The following is an 18,748-nucleotide window of genomic DNA, read 5'->3' on the forward strand; positions in this document are numbered from 1 at the left end:
AGAGTAATAAACAATAACTAAACAGTTTATTTTCCTATTGATAAGTGTCATACTATTAAAACTCTCCATTAATATTATATATCACCTATCATGTCACTTTTCAACCTATTAATTATCAATTTCAAATTTTAAAATTTCACTCTAATTACATTAAAATAATAATTGATTTTCCATTTTAAATTTTAAAATTTAAGTTTTTTCACTCTAATTATATTAAATTTATTACATTAACTAGATTAAAAAATAAAATAAAATTTATACAGATTACAAGGTGATATAATTTTACGTGTTTATTTAAATCAACGATATAATTTTATATAACTAAAAAAATATATCTTAAGTAACAATTTATTTAAAATAATTGATTAATAATTTGATTTTTTAATATGAAAGTTTAATTAGTTTTATAACCGTGGTTCGTACGTGTTATAAACTAGTAATAATAATAAGCATCTTAGTCTCGTTGTGTATTATATTTTAGGAAATTAAGTGAGTTTTTTTAAAAGCTTTAGCAACATCGTTGATGTAGAAACAATCGAAAAAAACACTAAATTGCGAAACCGAAATAAAAAAAAAAATGATGGTTGGTATTTTACATAATCAAAAACCAAAATTTCCGTTCGTTTTAGTTTTAATAAAAAATAAATCATCAGTGGTTAACAAATTGTGTTTCATTGTAAAAAATTATGTTGTATTCCGGAAGTTGTTTCAAAACAAAAAAACGTTCTTCAAAGTAAAAAATGAAAAGTTTTCATGAACACTTGTAGAAAATAAGAAATTTTTCAGGAAAAAAAAGCTAGTGGGTTTTTAGATAAATGATTGAATATAGTGTTTTTTCGTCAACTCAATAATAATATTATATATTAGTAATATAGCTAACAACGAATAATAATAAAGAAATTGCATGTGTATTATCACTAATATCATGATTATCCATTGCTAGAAAGTTAATCGTCCATTAGTTTTTGGGAAAAAAAAAAAAGAAACAAAAAATCCTTGGTCGTGGATATCATGTTTCTTGATAATCGAATAGAATAACAACAGGCTATCCGTTGCTAAATTTTGTATTAAAGAAATAGTAATCGTCAATCCATTGGTAAACCTTTTTAAAGAACTGATGAGATTCTTTTTCTCTTTTTTCTTTACCTTTTCTTTTTATGATAAAGAGAACATAGAGGAAAATACTCTCATCTATAGGGCCTTGATTTCTTATGTATTTTTTTAACAAATCGATATAAATTGAAATCCTTAAAAGAAAAACAGTCTTGTTGACCAAGTTGTCATAAAGAAGAGCCAACAGGAGATCTGATGGAAAAAGAGACCGGTCTATCTTCTTGATTTGTATTGTGAATGATGTCTTCAATTATAAAAGCAATTTCCTTCATTTTGCTTTGTTGTTGAGGTGGTTTCTCATATATATAAATAGAAGCTAATAATAGTAGTAGAAACTATATTATGCATATTGCTTTGGATTAGAGTTCTATATGATATTTTCTATAGTAGGATACTAAATAAGGGCAATTACAGTAAAAGTAATCAATTTTGGTCCTAATTATAGTTTCCATATATTCTTATTCTAGATGATAGCCCGTGTGAACACAGACTCAATAATATTGATACTCGAATAGTTCTACCAGGTATATACACATACCAGTGTGATTAAAAGCAGGGGATTACTTAACATACAAAACATTACATAAACAAAACTAAAGAGTCTAAGAACACAATTTATGTACCTTATTTTGAAATACTTTGAAACATCATCAACCCACTGTTGATGATCAATGTGGTATTTATAAAATTTGAAGCACTTTATTATACACAACAAAGTCATTGTGTTGATAAGTTGCCTTCTACATATCTGATTATTGCATTTATTCCCTATTTGTTTGTTACTAGAGAAAGTGACGTACAATTGTTCATGGAAGAACATGGGTGTTCGCAACAATAACCAAACTTTCGAAAGTGATTGAACTTGAATTTTATTGATTTTCATTACACAACACAACACAAAGGGAAATTGTTTGCGGATAAATTTGAATGACATTCATTTGTTAGGTGGAGTTAAATGAATCGCCAATATAAACCTTCGAGCTCCGTTTGTCACATGTGTTGCTAGGTTGATTACACACATGTGTGTTCCATTACATACCTCTTGATTTTGTAAAAATATTACCGGAGCACCTACTTTCAGCTTTAGTTCGTGATTCAGTACTCCTGTCAATTTTATGGAAGTTAGGACATCAGGTGAGTACAACAGTTTAATCACTAAATTGTATTGTTCTTAATTGCACAAGTTGTCCAAACTTTAATATGTTTTTGAATCACTAGGCATCTGATTAAGCATAATCTCATTAATCTAACCTACTTCTTCATATGTAGGTGCCAAAAAAGCACGCTGGTGAAAATAAGTGCCACTTTGTAATTCTTATAAAAAAAGTGACAAACAAAATCAACAATTATTTAGATAGGATCACCAACATCTTTAATACACCATGTGTTTGGTAATTTCAACATCTGCTTGCGCATCATTATCTTAAATATATATATACACTCTGAGAATTCTAGAACTTCGGGCAACTGCTTCAGATCATAATCCACTCGTAACCACATATTGACAGTTTTGCATATGCACCATCAGAGCCTTATCCCAATTAATTTACAGTTTTTCTGATCGTTCCCTTTAGTTACTACATAGATACAATCACTACCTTTTATTAATGCATGTATTAATTGTGACTATAGATACATGATACATATATTTGAAAGGTAAAGTCAACAAAAATGAAACTAATCCTTCGTTACTGATTTGGAATCCAAAATAATCAAAACATTTTATTCTTAATACTCTTCATGACAATATGCACGCAACGGAGTGATGACAGATACATATGCTTACAATATATATATATATATATATATATATATATATATATATATATATATATATATATATATATATATATATATATATATATATATATAGAGAGAGAGAGAGAGAGAGAGAGAGAGAGAGGTTCAAATGTTTTCACTATCTATTGTGTGCATATATGACTGATTCTGGACCAATCATTTTAGTTATTTTAAAAAAGTAATAAATGTATATTAAATGCTGAAGATGTAATTAATATTCATTATATCTTCAACATTTAATATGCATTAATTACTTTTTTAAAATAACTAAAATGATTGGTCCAGAATCAGTCATACATGCACATAATAGATAATGAAAACAAAATAACCTAACCCTTTTATTTAATAAATGTATATTATATATATATATATATATATATATATATATATATATATATATATATATATATATATATATATATATATATATAATGCTATCATTTTTATTTCATGTTTAAAAAAGTACATACCACAAAACGAAAACCAAAAAAATTACAAATTTTGATACCTATAAATAAAACCCATATAGGTGAAAACTGTCACCATAAGGTATCAATTTTTATTGTGACTATAACCTATAAAAACCGTTACTATAGTTAAAAATCGTCCACATAAGGTACTAACTTTTGTAGTTTTTCAATCATTTTTTGATAAACGTCACCATATACTACTTTCCCTCATATGTTGTTTTGTTTTCGTGACTGTTGAAGCATGAAAATGATCTACAATGATGAATGATTTATTAGGTTAGAATATTCATTTGTATGAGGGCATATTCCCTCCACTAATATATATAAAGTGGAGGTGAATGATCATTTATTTTATGAGTGGACCATGAAGACTTTATATATATATATATATATATATATATATATATATATATATATATATATATATATATATATATATATATATATATATATACACATAGAGAGAGAGAGAGCGAAAGAGAGAGAATGTGTTTGTGTGTGTGTGTTGGTTAGGGGATTCTCCTTAGCCATGAGTGTTCTTCATGTAACATGTTATATCTATCTATCTATTCATCACAGTTTACTCACATGTTTTGTTCATCATTATCATACACGATTATTATTGATATTATTTTTCCGCACCAATCCAATCGACACATAGGTATTAGTGTACACTGAATCTGTATAGTACCTAGCCTAGCCCATTATGTATTTGTGTTGTAGATTCGGCCCCTCTTAAGGATGGCCCATCATTTGTATATTTATACCCTTCTCTGTTAATGAAATGGCACAAGAGAAATTATCCCACTATTATGGTATCAGAGCGTACACATTAAAATCTCTCCATATTTAGCCTCTCTTTCCTTTCCCAGATTTTTCTTCTCCTCTGATCCTCCTCTTTGGCCGGCCCTAATCGGTTCCTTTTGCTTGCTCTCTTTCTGATCACCATGCCTGCTACATCAAACACTGATAAAGATGCTCTGGAAAAACCCTTTGGCATCAACAACGTACGTGCTTACGTACCCCTCACGCTCGATCTCAACGAGCTTAACTATGACGCATGGCGTGAGCTTTTTGAAGCTCTTTGTCTCAGTTTCGGTGTGAAACATCATCTTGATGACCCGGCCCCAACAAACCCGTGTCCCGAATGGGAGAAAATGGATGCTCTCGTCAAACTTTAGCTCTATGGCACTCTCCACCCCTCTCTTCTTCAGATGATACTCAAGAAGGGATGGACAGCTAACATTATGTGGACTAGCCTTGAAAGTCTTTTCCGTGATAACAAAGACGCCCGGGCAATTGAACTTGAAAATGATCTCTGCTCGATTGAAATTGGTGACCTATCAATCGCCGCCTACTGCCAGAAAATCAAGGTGACAGCCGATCTCCTCTCCAACATCGACCAACCAGTTCTTGAAAAGACCTTGGTTATGTACATGATTAACGGACTTGGCGAAAAATTCGATCAGGTTGTTGGGATTATTCGCCATCAACAACCGCTCCCTTCCTTCTTTCAAGTTCGCTCGATGTTACTACTTGAAAGATCTCGATTGGCCGGTCTGCGCCCTACTCACGGTTCTCACCGTGACAATAGCTCTTCCCCCTCTGCTCTCGTAACCGGCTCCGAGCAATAGGTGCCTTCATTGTAGCCTTCCCATCAGGATTTTCGTAGCAATTTGCCACATCGAGGTGGAGACAGCGACCGCCGAAATCAGCAGCGTCGTGGTGGGGGTGGCGGTAATGATCGTCGGCAAGATCGTCGACAGTGGACAAATGGAAAAAACGGCACTGGTGGAAATTCTCACTGGAACTGGAATAATCCCATGCCACCTTGGGCCTCCAGGTCCCCTTTCCTTGCGCCAAATTGGGCCTCGCCTAATCCATGGATGCTCCCATGGACCCAGCAACCCCCACAACCCAACAGAGGGCCTGCTCCTTTTCGCCAACAGCATACTCCACATGCCCAACATCAACCATCATCTTTTTTTCTTCTTGGCCTAATAGTGGGTCCAACAGTAAGGATCAAGCAGCTATTCTTCCTCAGGATTTTCAAACAATGAACCTCCAAGACCCAAGCAACTCGGAATGGTTCATGGATACGGGTGCAACAAATCATCTATCAGCGGGTACGGGTAACTTACAAACTCTTTTTATTTTGCGCCTTTATCCATCTATCCTTTTCGGTAACAGTTCACAAATACCGGTTACCAACATGGGGCATAACATTTTACTAACTCCACATCGACCTCTTCACTTACATAATGTACTCGTTACTCCCAATATCATAAAAAAATCTCATTTTCGTTTGCAAATTTACTCGTGATAATGATTATTCTATAGAATTTGTCAAATGTGGTTTTTTTGTGAAGGACTCTTGGACCAAACAAACTCTTCTCCAATGTGATAGCTCCGGAGAACTTTACCCGTTTCACTACCTCAAGAGATCTCCTCAAGCTCTCTGCTCACTTCAAGCCCCATCACTTGGCACCAAAGACTCCGTCATCCCGGGAATGAAGTGCTTCGTTTTTAAATTTCTAGTCATTTAATTTTGTGTAATAAACATGTGTCTCATTTCCTTTGCAATGCATGTCAATTGGGAAAACACACTTGTCTCCCATTTCAGAATTCTAATAAAATTGTTTTAGCCTCCTTTTGATTTAGTTCATTCCGACCTTTGGACATCCCCCATTCAAAGCAATAGCGGTCTAAAATATATAATTTTCTTAGATCATTTTTCTCATTACTTGTGGGTCTACCCTTCATGCCAAAACTATGATGCAATTTCCAAATTTTTACATTTTCGTGCATTTGTTCGCACTCAATTTGATAAAGAAACCCGAGCCTTCCAATGTGACCACGGGGGTGAATTTGACGATAACACCCTTCACACTCTTTTTAACATAAACGGAATTCATTTCCGTTTTTCATGTCCAAAAACCTCCCAACAAAATGGGAAATCGGAACGTATGCTTGGTACCATCAAGAACCTCATCCGTTCTCTTCTTTTTTAGTCTCATCTTCCACCTACATATTGGGTCGAAGCTCTTCATATGGCCTCTCATCTCTTGAACCGCCTTCCCTTAAAACCCATTAACAATCAAACACAACACTACAAACTCTACCAAACCATTCCGTCATACGACCACCTTCGCATATTTGGATGCTTATGCTATCCTCATCTACACCCCACTCACATACTAGCTCCTTGGTCCACTCCTTGTGTTTTTCTCGGATACCCAGATAACCACCGCGGGTGCCGATGCCTTAATCTTAACACCAAAAAGATCATCATTTCCCTTCATGTCACATTTGATGAAAATGTTTTTCCTTTTGCTTCCATGACTCCTTCCTCTCCCCCTTCATACAAATTTCTTGATTCAAACCTTCAACAAAACCAAATTTCCTCTCGGCTCCTCCGTACGCTGATTCCAACCCTCGACAACGAACCAACACCGCCTACATCTCCTTCTGACCATATCCCCTCCGAAAACTCCACACCAACCACCTCCCATACCTCGGGTGCCCCACTAGGCAACCCATCTCCATCCCCAACCCCCACCATTGACATCCAATACCTCTTCTAACTCATCAACCACCAATTTTCGCTCCTCACCCAACCTAAATCCATCTCAACCTATGACCACTCGGTCTAGAATTGGAATTGTCAAACCAATTCAATGCTTAAATCTTCACACTTCTGCTCTCTCACTTGTTCCAAAATCTCACATACAAGCCCTACAAGATCCAAACTGGAAATCTGCTATGCATGATGAATTTCAGGCTCTTATTAAAAATAGTACGTGGACACTCGTACCCCGCCCTGAAGGAGTCAACATTGTTCATTCTATGTGATTATTTTAACACAAATTTCATGTTGATGGTTCTCTTAGCAGGTACAAAGCTCGTTTAGTAGCGAATGGAAAAATTCAACAACTCGGGATTGAATGTGACAAAACTTTTAGCCTGGTGGTCAAACCAGCTACCATTCCTACTATTCTCAGTCTCGCTGTTTCCCGCCACTGGTCGGTGCATCAACTTGATGTCAAGAATGCATTCCTACACGACCATTTAACAGAGTCTGTCTACATGTACCAACCTCCTGGCTTTACTGATCCTGATAAGCCTCGACATGTTTTTCGCCTCCAGAAGTCTCTGTATGGCCTTAAGCAGGCTCCTCGCGCTTGGTTTCAACGCTTTGCCAACCACACAGTTCAACTCGGTTTTCAAGATAGCAAAACTGACTCATCTTTATTTGTTTTGAGGCAGGGACATGAGATAGCATACTTGCTTATCTATGTTGATCACATTATACTTACAGCATCATCATCCCATCTCCTTCATCAACTCATAGACTCTCTCAGCCGTGAATTTTCCATGACCGATCTCGGCTCGATGAACTACTTCCTTGGGATCTCTGTTTCTCGGTCTCCTACCAGAATGTTTCTTTCTCAAAAGAAGTATGCCACGGAGCTTCTCCAATGCACTCATATGTCAGACTGCAATCCATGTCACACCCCTGTCGATCCGGCTTTCAAGCTTAGTGCTCATGGTGACTCTGTTTCCAATCCTTCCATGTACCGTAGTCTTGCGGGGCATTACAGTACTTGACATTCACCCAGCCAGACATCTCCTTTGCGGTTGAATGGGTATCTACTCTTACCCACCGCACTCTTGACTAGTGGAGGGTCGTTAGCCGAACGGGTAGGATAGGACAAAAACCTTCCATTATAAGTATAATGAAGTACAAAAGTAACTAAATGCCTCCATAAAATTCCCAATCTTAGGAAAAAGTGAATTGATGCAATTCCATGAAATTACACTTTGTGCCCTTGCGAAGACCTTAGTGGAGCGTGTGTGGTTTACCGGCACACTAAATGGTTCTAAGCAAAGGTAGCAAAGGGTGACTCAATGTTTGTCATAGTTCGGTGGAGCGTGTGTGGTTTACCGGCACATCGAATAGGTGACTGTAACATGTGAGGGCACCATGTAAGTTTGCATGGTTATTCACACCCGCTTTGTGATCCTCGGCATCCCAGTCACAAACAAGAGGGGAATATCGAGATTAAACATGCCATTGAAATGTTCAATGAATCTCATAGGATCTAGGAGTTTTCATAGATTTAAAACTTAAATTTCTTTTTTATTTTTCATGGTGGAATTTAGTGAATCGTCATTCACTTACCTTCAAATGTTTTGCAATTTGGGTTACGGCATCCCTCTCCCGAGTTGTAGAATATTGTGTTGGGTCCTAGCCTTAGTATCTCATTTGGGTGATTTACTAAGGACTCAATCAATCAACTAACCTGAATTCGTTTTCTCCTGTTTTGTAGATGTCAAAGTTCGACAACTATGGTCTTCCCAAATCTCGTGGAACAAGCATTCCACATGAAGATGGTATTCCACGATTCGATCGAGGAACAATAAATCATGCTTCACTTCCTCCACCTCCTCCAATTGTTCTCCCTAACCCACAAGTTTGAAGGCTTGAAAAGTTCAAACTCACTCAAGCCCTTTTGGCAAGTAAACATAAAGAAGGAAAGTCGGTATGTGCACACGTCCTAGGGATGAAGTCACACATTGATAGGTTAAGAATGTTGGGATCTGTTGTCTGTGAGGAAATGGCTGTTGATTGGGTTCTTCAGTCACTTCTTAACTCATATAGTGAGTTCGTGAGAGAGTACTATATGATAAACCGCGACGTGACCCTTATAGATCTCACCTATATGCTTATTGCTGCTGAATCAGCAATGGTTTGGCGCAATAGAAAAGCAAAGTTGATTGGTGAATCTGCCTTCGAGACCTCTATGGATATGGACAATGGCAACGAAAAATATGCTATGATCGAAAAGTTTGATCATAAGAGAAAGGCAATGTCTGAAGTAGTTCCATGTCATGTTCCAAAAGAGTCAATTTGCTTTTATTGCCAAGAGAAAGGGCATTGGAGACGAAGCTGCCCCATTTACCTAAGAGATCTAAGAGATGGGAGAGTCGAAACATATGGCTCTAATATAGGTAAAATCCATTAACTAACTCTTTTAAGCTTCTATTCTAGATTCTTAATACATAATGTGATAAGATTACAATTGATGTTTTGTAGGATCGAAGAAAAGAAAGGAAGCTTAAGGGAAGAAGTGAGCAGAATCTAACCGTGAAGGAATGGATTTCGATCGCATTTCTCGAAGATTAGATTCTTGAGCTACTACATAGAGTTAGAATTAGATTGCTAAGAAAGATGTATTAGCATAGTTTTTCAATGAATTGCATTGTAAGAACAAATTTTTCCGCAATAAAATAAATTTTCATTTTATATTATTTATTTATCCTTGCAATGGCGTATATAAAAAAAATTGATGTTTGAATATTAGCAATAATGGATTTGGTTCTTATTATGTTATTTATGGAAAGTCGAGAGTTTACCAAATAGGGAGAGTTTCTCATCGCCCAAGTTTCAATTGGACAGAAACTTGGAATCATGCAACTTGGTTGCACGATGAATGAGAAATTTCATATTTGGAAATTAGACTAATTCATTGACAAAGTGTCAAGTGAAGGACTAGGAGATCGAGCACACAAAGTTGCGTGTTGATCAAGTCCACCATAAGAGTAACAATGATATTCGTCATGATTCACTAAAGGTTTAGTAAATATGATTATACTTACAAGATTAAGTGTAATTATGAATTGATTAAAAAGGTTTAAATCAATAGCAAAACGAATAAGAAGAATCAAGTAGGTAGAAAGATAAAAGTTTCTCCATTCTAAGAAGAAGGGAGAGTAGCTTTTATGCTTTATGATAAGTCTTAATGATTAAGAACCATATCTCAATTGATCCTCTAAGTGAGTCTTAGTGTAATTATATGTCTAAGAAGAGGAATCAAGAATTGAAGAAATGGTTAAATCAGAAAGTCAATCATACTTCGTTCCAAAACAAGTCTTAGAGTTAAGATTGTGACATTGAGTGATAAGTATTAAGAAGGTTTATAGCATTCATCAAATATGGAAAAGTTATGATGTCTTGGATAAGACAAAGACCAACTAGGACCAATTTATGAAGTGTTTTGATAGAAAACTATACTAACTCTTGAATATTTGGTTGTCAAGAAATGTTTTATGTCAAGGAGTCAGTGGGAGTCTTAATGGACTTGAAAGGTTTCAAGAACAAATCAAATAAACCTTATCGATAATCACTAGCACACGAGTTGAGGTTTACAACCTATCGTGTTGACATTATTTTGTTTCTGTGCCATTCCAGTTGAGTTAATTATGCATGTGAGTTCTATGAGTTCTCATTTTGAACGCATAAAAGGCAAGGCACCTTAATCAAGGAAAGGTACATTGATAGGAAAGGGTGAGCTGCTTAACTACTTGGAAGATGTGGTGGGCAGCTGTGCTACCATAATGCAAGAAATCGAGATGAAGAAAGTTTGATCCATATGAGTTTGAATTTGTCATAAACTTTGGTTTTGACAAATTCACATGGATAGGAACAAATACACCGTTTAAATCTAAGTGTCATAAGATTTCCTCCTTCATGAAAATGATTGTGAGGAAATGCTTTCACTAAGAAAGATTTTAAGAAGATAATGATTGTAAAATTGCATTCTCAAATTCGATTATGGTTATGGTATCCCTTTCCATAATTTGAATTGTGAGGTTTGGCAATTAGTCTTAATTGTTTAGACACACATATGAACTATCTATGCCAAAGGTGTATAAGTTCAAGAAGCCTTGATAAAAGATTATCAAAGCATTAAGTATTAGAAACATGGACTTAAGAAATTCAATAGGTATTGTTTTTCTGAAAGTTAAGTTGTTTCTAAAATACATGTCGAAGCTAGTGGGAGCATAAGTGTTATGTTTTATAATAATCATCATGATAGTGGGAGCATAAATGTTATGATTGTATGATTATTAAGGCACGTATTGCAAGTTGGCAATATTAATTATAGAAAACAAGAGTTATACCTTGCAAAGTCGTAAGGGTTGTAAAGTTGTTTTGCTATAATTAAGGGAGAGAATATTATGCTTCATTTCAAATCTAAAGGCTTAGGTTGAGAAATGTTAATAATATTTAGTCAAAGGTACGTAGTGTGTTCTTAAAATTTCGATTATGATTATGGCATTACTCTTCACAATTCGAATTTTGAGAACATAGCAAATAAAATATTATGGCAGAAGATTGATAAAGTATCAAATCTTTATGTAAGACATTATGCATCGTGTCCCATACGCTTCGGGTATAGGATCGATTGCAAATGCTTCAATATTTGACCATTCTAAAATTTTCTAAATTTCTAGCGCATTTAGAGGGTAAAGGGACTAGAATCGGTTTTGAGTAAAATAATTAAACAACTATCAAAGAACAATCCAAAGTTCGACGAGGATCGGTTGCTTGTGAGTAGTTGGAAGCATGGTATTGAATGGACCATATCGACATTATTATGAATAGAAAAGATTTTATTAAGAATGAGTTGTCATATGAAAAATATGGAAATGTTTCCATATTGGATGGACCATATCGACATTATTATGAATAGATAAGATTCTATTAAGAATAAATTGTTATATGGAAAATATGGAAACATGTCCATATTGGGAATTGAATATTGAAAATCTATGACTAGATTAGAAACTTTTATGCAAACGGATGTTCAAAGAATGTACTTTGAGTGAGAGACATCACGTCTATGGAACTGTCTTGTAACAATCTCCGATAGAGGACTTTGTAATTTCATTGGCAATAGTCTTTGTGACTTTGGTGCAGTGATATTACAAATGGATCGTGGCATAAAATGTTAGAATCTAGCATATTCTATAAGTGGCAAGAATTTGAGATTCTTTCACTTATGGAAAAGGATTAGGAGTTGTGAAATGAGAATGATTGGAAGTGTGTTCAATTTGATCTATTTCACAAAGTAAGAACCATAGGTAAACATTGTGTGCATGCTAGGAGCATGGGACAAGTGTAATAATTCAAGTAAGAAGTTGATTACCCGAAACGACAAATAATGAGTAATCGATATGGTGATAAATAAAAGGTGTTTTATTTATACTCAAAGGTTTGAGGCCATATGGGATTAGTATTATTCTTGTGTTTCACTTTGCATGTTTTGACTTCCAGAATAATTGAGTTTATTAAGAATAATCGAATTATTCGAACGGGCCACAGTCGTTCATATGTTGGTAGTAGGTATGAATGAAGACAGTTGTGAATTGCTGTGTGGATTGTCTAAAGAGCATTAGACATAAGCAAATGTTTGCTGCAATGTTCATGAGTGCTTATGAATATGAATTTGAGCAATGTATTAAACCCACGCTCACTTGGATCACTCCATGAATTGTATCTTGAAAATCAGTTGCACATTGATAATATGTAAATGCACTAGTAACTTGGTGTTATAAAACATATTTTTGTGTGTGATTCGGTGAGTGAGTACAAGCAAGCGTTGTATCAAAGTTTATCCGTTCCTTTTATCTAAAGTAGGATAAAAGCGATATCTTTGGGCCCCTCGATGATTTAGTGATGACAAACATAAATGCTCGGCCGGGCTAGGGCTAATTTGATTTGTTCAATTAGTCAGTCGTCATAAATCGGGAATCGAGAAATAGTACAAAGAGAATGATTGGAAATCGTGTCTCATACGATATCTAGAATGGAGGAATATATGATCTGATGAGAATTGTTATCGAGAATTAAGAAAAGAAACGATAGATTTGAATGATGAAAGATGATGAACACACGAAGTAAATATTAATCATATCTCGTTTTTATTAAGACTAATTACAAAGTAAGCTGAAGAGAAATGTTGTGTTTCGATATTGTGTCTCTACTTCAAGCCTAAGTCCGTATTTATAGGGAGCATACAAAAAATATACTAAGTCTATACATTGACACTTCGCATACTACACTTCGCATACAAAATTGACTTAGTAAAATAACATATAAATGCGAATCATTACAATACACACTATTCGACTTTTACAACATACATCTACATTCTCCCCCTTTGTAAACAGTCGATGCAATTCAATTCAAAAGCTTTTGAATTGCAGAGTGAATTGTTCTTCGCACTTCTCCATACCAGGAGATCACCTTCTTCAAATCTCTCTTGTCACCTTCGTTATTTTTCTTGCAATTGTTCATACGTACAATGAAGTGCGTATATTGCGAAGAATTGTATCTTTCAATCTCTGAAGCTTTGAATAGGAATTTCTTCGGTTTTCCTTTAGTGTCTCTACCTGAAAACACCATGCCAAAAGGTTTAAGGCATATCTCACCCACAACATATTTCGCCAATGCAGATTATGATAAGGTATCTTCCCAAGGAACTTTAACTTCTCTTCCCAGCACATTTGCTAATTCTTCATCAGTAAGTGCAAGACAATCGAAATAGTTGTCTATAAACGTCTTCACATGTGCGAATCCAACTTTAAACACATCTGTTTCCGAGCCTTTGAGTTTGTTTTCTTCCATATGCTTCAGAATTAGAGCTACTTGAATGAGATCGTTGCAATTCATCAACGGAAAATCAGCAATTGTGAAGTCATATTCTTTGTTGTCAGCTCTGATGACAAAATATCGAAAGTTTTGAAGCATGTCTTCAAACAAAACATCCTTCTTTATTGTAAGCACCTTCTTGATCTTCATCAGGGACCAAACTTCATCTGGATTCTTCCCAAGAACAACATGAAATCTGATTTTCATATGAGTGTAGTCATCCGGATTATCGAATTTCTCACTGATCTTGTATTGAGCTGTGATGAGTAACATTTCGTTAATTGGGAAGTCCAGCTGACAATGATCTGAGTTCGCAATATCGTAACTTCTTTTAGGCTTCTTCTCGAACTCATACATCTCCCTACCCACAACTTTTGACTCTATTGTTTCGTAAGAGTAAAGTTTCGCAGGATCTCCTTTATTCATGGAGGGAGGATCACTTGCCCTTTGTCTCATGATGCTCTGAACTTGTCTCATCCTCTCCAATTCAGTCTCAGCATCAGCTTTTAACTCCTCCTTCGACTTTTCATACAAGATGCCTTTTCCTTTTCCTGATACATCTTTCTGAGGTTTTGAGCTAGAACCTCCTTTGTTTTCTCCAATAACAATTCCCTTGGAAATTGTTTTTGTGGTTATTGTTGTTGAAGAAATCGGTTTTGTAGGAATTGGAAGAGTTGAAACCAGTTGAGTCGAAATCACTTTTCCCACTGTTTTAGCCTCGTCTTCTTTGCTTCGACTTTTCTCTCCCCCTTGCACCCCTGTGAAAACAGGTGGAGCACCCTTCGGAAGTAAAGAAGTGAAGTTTGTAAGCGGAGCAAGAGCCTTTTGAATAGATTGTTCTAAAGTGTTAATCTTTAGAGACAAGAATTCAGGAGTAATGATTTGCCAAGATGATGAATGCGAAACGACTTATTTAAGCTCAGTGACCAATTTGATCAAGTGATCAAATTTCTCCATTGTGGCAGCTTTCTGATCTTCAACAACAGGAATATTATTGAGTTTGTGGAGTTGAGAAGAAATTTCCACAATTTGTTTTTGAAGATCTTCTTGTCTCGTATGCACATCTTGAAGATCCTTCGCAAGTTCAGACTTCAGTTCCTGAATTTTGAAGTTGACATCCTCACGAACTTTCTTGACGTCTTGTACAAAAAGAATGTGTCGTTCTTTTGTAGCAGCTTTAAGATCTTGAACTGCAGACGTAAAATTGTTTCCTTGTGCTTTTATTCTGAGTTCGTTATTTTTATCAGATTGATCTACTTTCTCCATGATTCGTTTCTCAGCACCTTTAATCATGACATCCACCTCCATTGCTGAGATCGAAGACATTCTCCTGGAATCGGCTTGCGATTGGATAATAGCCTTCAACTTTTGATTCAGTATTTTAAACTGCTTTCCTGTCATCAGCATATGATCAGGAATGTCTTCTTCGTCTGAATCAAAAGGAATGTCATCTAGAATTCCTCCAAAAGCACCTCCTTCGACTTCAGGATCAGACATTTGTTGCGAAGGTGGAGGATTTTCAGGTGACTGGGATGGAAAAAGTGTGGTGAATGGGTTTTGAAGGGCATGATCAAAGATGGATGAAGTGGTTGATAAAGTGGTAATAGGTAAGGATGTTTGTAGTGTGGATGCAACACTCGGGATAGGTTCCCCCGTATTAGATACTTTGACAACCATATCCGAAATAGGTACCTCCTCAGAAACTGATTTGGTAAGAACTATTTCGAGTGGTTTGGAAATGGTAGTAGAAATTTGCGAAGTTGAAGTGATTGGTAAAGATACATTTACCATAGTTGTGACAAGTGGAGTTTCTGGGACAACTTCTTCATCTGATGATTCATTACGAATCACCATCTTCCTCTTCTTAACTACCGTTCGTTGCATGTTTTTCGCAACATCTTCTGCCCGTTGGCGTTTCTTTCCTGGAGACACTGGTGCATGAATACTGCGAATAGTAACTCCTTTACTACTCACTTCCGCTTTGCGAATTTGTTTTAGAACTCCAGACTTGGAAGGTAAAAGTTCCTTCTTCACTTTGGCTAAGGTTTCTTCAGTTGGAGCAACTTCATTGTGTACAGTTGGTGAAGATGAACCCTTCGCACTTTTCTTGCTAACCTTCTTCTTCTTCGATGGTGTAGCAACATCTGGTAACACGCCGGTCTGATCAGCTGTATCAATGTTTCGCAAATATCTCACTAACACTTTGTGAGTGGGAGAAACTTTGCGAAGCATCGCATCCGGAATGCGAGCCACACGCGTAAAAATTGCTTCATCATCTTCAACCACTTTTGGAAATTGATAGAACGAAAATTCAGCAACTTCGACATCTGTCATGATTGGAATTGCTTCTTTCTCGTATACTTTCTCCAGGATCAAACTCCAGTATCTGGCACAAGATATCCCCTTCTCCGAATTTGTGTTTTCCAAGCTTTTCACAAATTCTTTCCACAGCTGAGTGGCGTAATCGACATTAATGTCATAGTAGATACCCATTACCATGGCATAAACTTCGACTCTTCCTCTATCCAAGCCGACTGATCTACCGGTAAGGCACCATAGAAAAATGCCAAAAAGAAAATTCCAGATACATGGCAATCCCGACTTCCTGAAGTCACTGATCTTCTCCTACTCCGGTTGATGTCCCATCTCATTTAACATATGAATTATCTGGGAGTTTACAGGTTTAACAAACGGTGGGTTGTTTGGAATTTGCAAAAACTCCACAAACAAGTTCTTTGACAGTTTCACCCTTTTGTTGTTGATGAGATTGAAAGTAATCACATCCGCCGTGTGATTGTATGAAGCCATGGAAGCAGCACGAGATAACCACACCATCGGAACTGGGAATGATCGGAACATGGCAGTTGATAACGGTGATCGTTTCAAAGCCACAATAAGCATTTTCAGGTCTTCTGGATACGCAGAAATGTTGGGATCAACCTGATAATTGGTGCATTGAATCTTCATAAGTGATTGAGAAAGGACCTCAATAGTGTTGGAATTTGTTGCTGCCATTGTTAGGGTTTGAAAGAAAGTTGAAGTTTGGATCAAGGTGTAAGCTTTGAAGTTTTGTGAGAATTCTTGTTTGCGTAACCGTACATAGTGTTCTTGATCCCCCTTTTATAGGTTACTCAAACTTGATTTGAAATTAAAGCGGGATACAATTAATGTTATCCGATGTGGCACCTTGAAACTCGGATCATGACTGTAAAAGATTACTATACAGCAAAAAGTAACCGTCACATCTCCTCGAAAACCGGATAGAATACCAACCATTTTGAGTATACAGCCTGTCAAGTATCCGTTATAGAATCCGAAACGGTAAAACCCTTCGCATGGAAGCAAGGCTCTTTCACTTTTGGGATTTAAAGTGAAGTCATAAGCCAGACTTGCGAAATCATCAGTCTGAGTTGGTTTTACTCAAAACCTCAAGGATTTCGTGTGTGCATTGTGCAATTGGAATAAGATAAGAATCAAGAAAATTTGGAATGTTGTGATGTCAAAAAAAATTAATTTGACATGAATGCAGTAAAACCCCAGACAAAGGTTGCTTCGTTAATCATCAAGAGAGATAATCAACAGCTTGTGTAGTTTCCCGTGAATTACAATCGAATACTTGTAAAGAAGTATCAAAGGGCTTCTTTTAAAAAGCATTTTGGGTTTGTTTGAAATTTCATTACATATCAGCCTTAACATAAGGTAAAAAATTGTAAATGAAATTACTTGTTTGACCAGTGTAGTCAGTGACAAGTTGGCTTGTGAAAATATTTATCATGACAAGAATTTGCGAATGAAACTTACACTGAAATCATATTCAAAAGAAAATTTGTTTGGGATCTTGTTGGGTAAAAAATATTCTTGGTTGTAAATATTTGATCAAGACCACACATGCGAATTGAATATGATTTGAAGTTTCGAAATTTTTGATACTGAAACAAAGGTTTCGTAAAAATCTGGAACAGAGTTCCCCGTCAATTCCTTAAGGTTTATGAAATTTTGGGTTTCACTTCTATCACGGACTCATGATATTAGATCATAAACACAGAGTTGTGATTTGTCTAGGTTTTGATTGGTTTGATCAAAAACTTCAAGGACAAATCTTTGAGTATTTGGAATGTAAGAATTGTTTGGTTTAAAAAGATTTTTTAAGAATCGAAGTGTACCTCTGTTATATTTGGACAAAACAGAAAACTCTTAACTCATTTGAGAAGAGTAAGGTAGCTCGTTTTGACTTATGCGAATATAAGCCTTTTTGGGAAGAAATTTTCTTGAGAGAATTTCATTAAGGCTTTCTTGTCACACATAGAGTCATGTTGAGGCTTTTGGTCTACATACAACAGCATGCTTCTAAGGACATCCTAACTAGTTTTTAAAAGAAATTTAATACCATCCCTCAGAAACACATATGTATGACCTTTTCGCATTGTAGCCCTATAGTAAATTCTCAACATACACAATTTAAAGAACAAAGAAAACAAAAATATTTTTGTGATTTTTGAATTTTTCAAAATGAAAAAAAAAACAAACAAAATAAAATCTTTTTGTATTTTTGATTTTGCAAAATTAAAGAACAAACAAAATAAAATATTTTTGTATTTTTGATTTTTCAAAATTAAAGAACAAACAAAATAAAACCTTACCGTAGTGATTATGAGCTCAAATGCGAAAAGATGTGTTTGCGAAGCCATGCGAAACCTCTGAATGAACAGTAACCTCTTAATGATGTTGACGCTTATCTGCTGAACAAAACTGTTACTCTTGTGTTGATGAAATTGAATTCGCATTAATCATCCCCAAACCTGCTAAAATTCGAACAAATGATTTTTCATCAAGAGGTTTTGTAAAAATATCAGCAAGTTGTTCAGTT

General features: G+C 35.6%; 1 protein-coding gene across 1 annotated transcript; it reads left to right on the forward strand.

Annotated features, from left to right (window-relative positions):
- Window positions 1-4,630: 4,630 nt before the first annotated feature.
- On the forward strand, window positions 4,631-5,017 carry LOC145064371 (uncharacterized). Its single transcript, XM_079011835.1, has one exon. It carries the CDS (start codon window positions 4,631-4,633, stop codon window positions 5,015-5,017), a length of 387 nt encoding a protein of 128 aa, XP_078867961.1.
- The last annotated feature ends 13,731 nt before the right edge of the window (window positions 5,018-18,748 follow it).

This window comes from Lactuca serriola, chromosome 7 (genome assembly GCF_051521515.1).
Source record: "Lactuca serriola cultivar US96UC23 chromosome 7, Lser_US96UC23_V15, whole genome shotgun sequence".
NCBI lineage: Eukaryota > Viridiplantae > Streptophyta > Magnoliopsida > Asterales > Asteraceae > Lactuca > Lactuca serriola.

Coding starts and splice junctions, on each gene's coding strand:
- LOC145064371 (XM_079011835.1), top strand. CDS start 4,631: ATGTGGACTAGCCTTGAAAGTCTTTTCCGTGATAACAAAGACGCCCGG.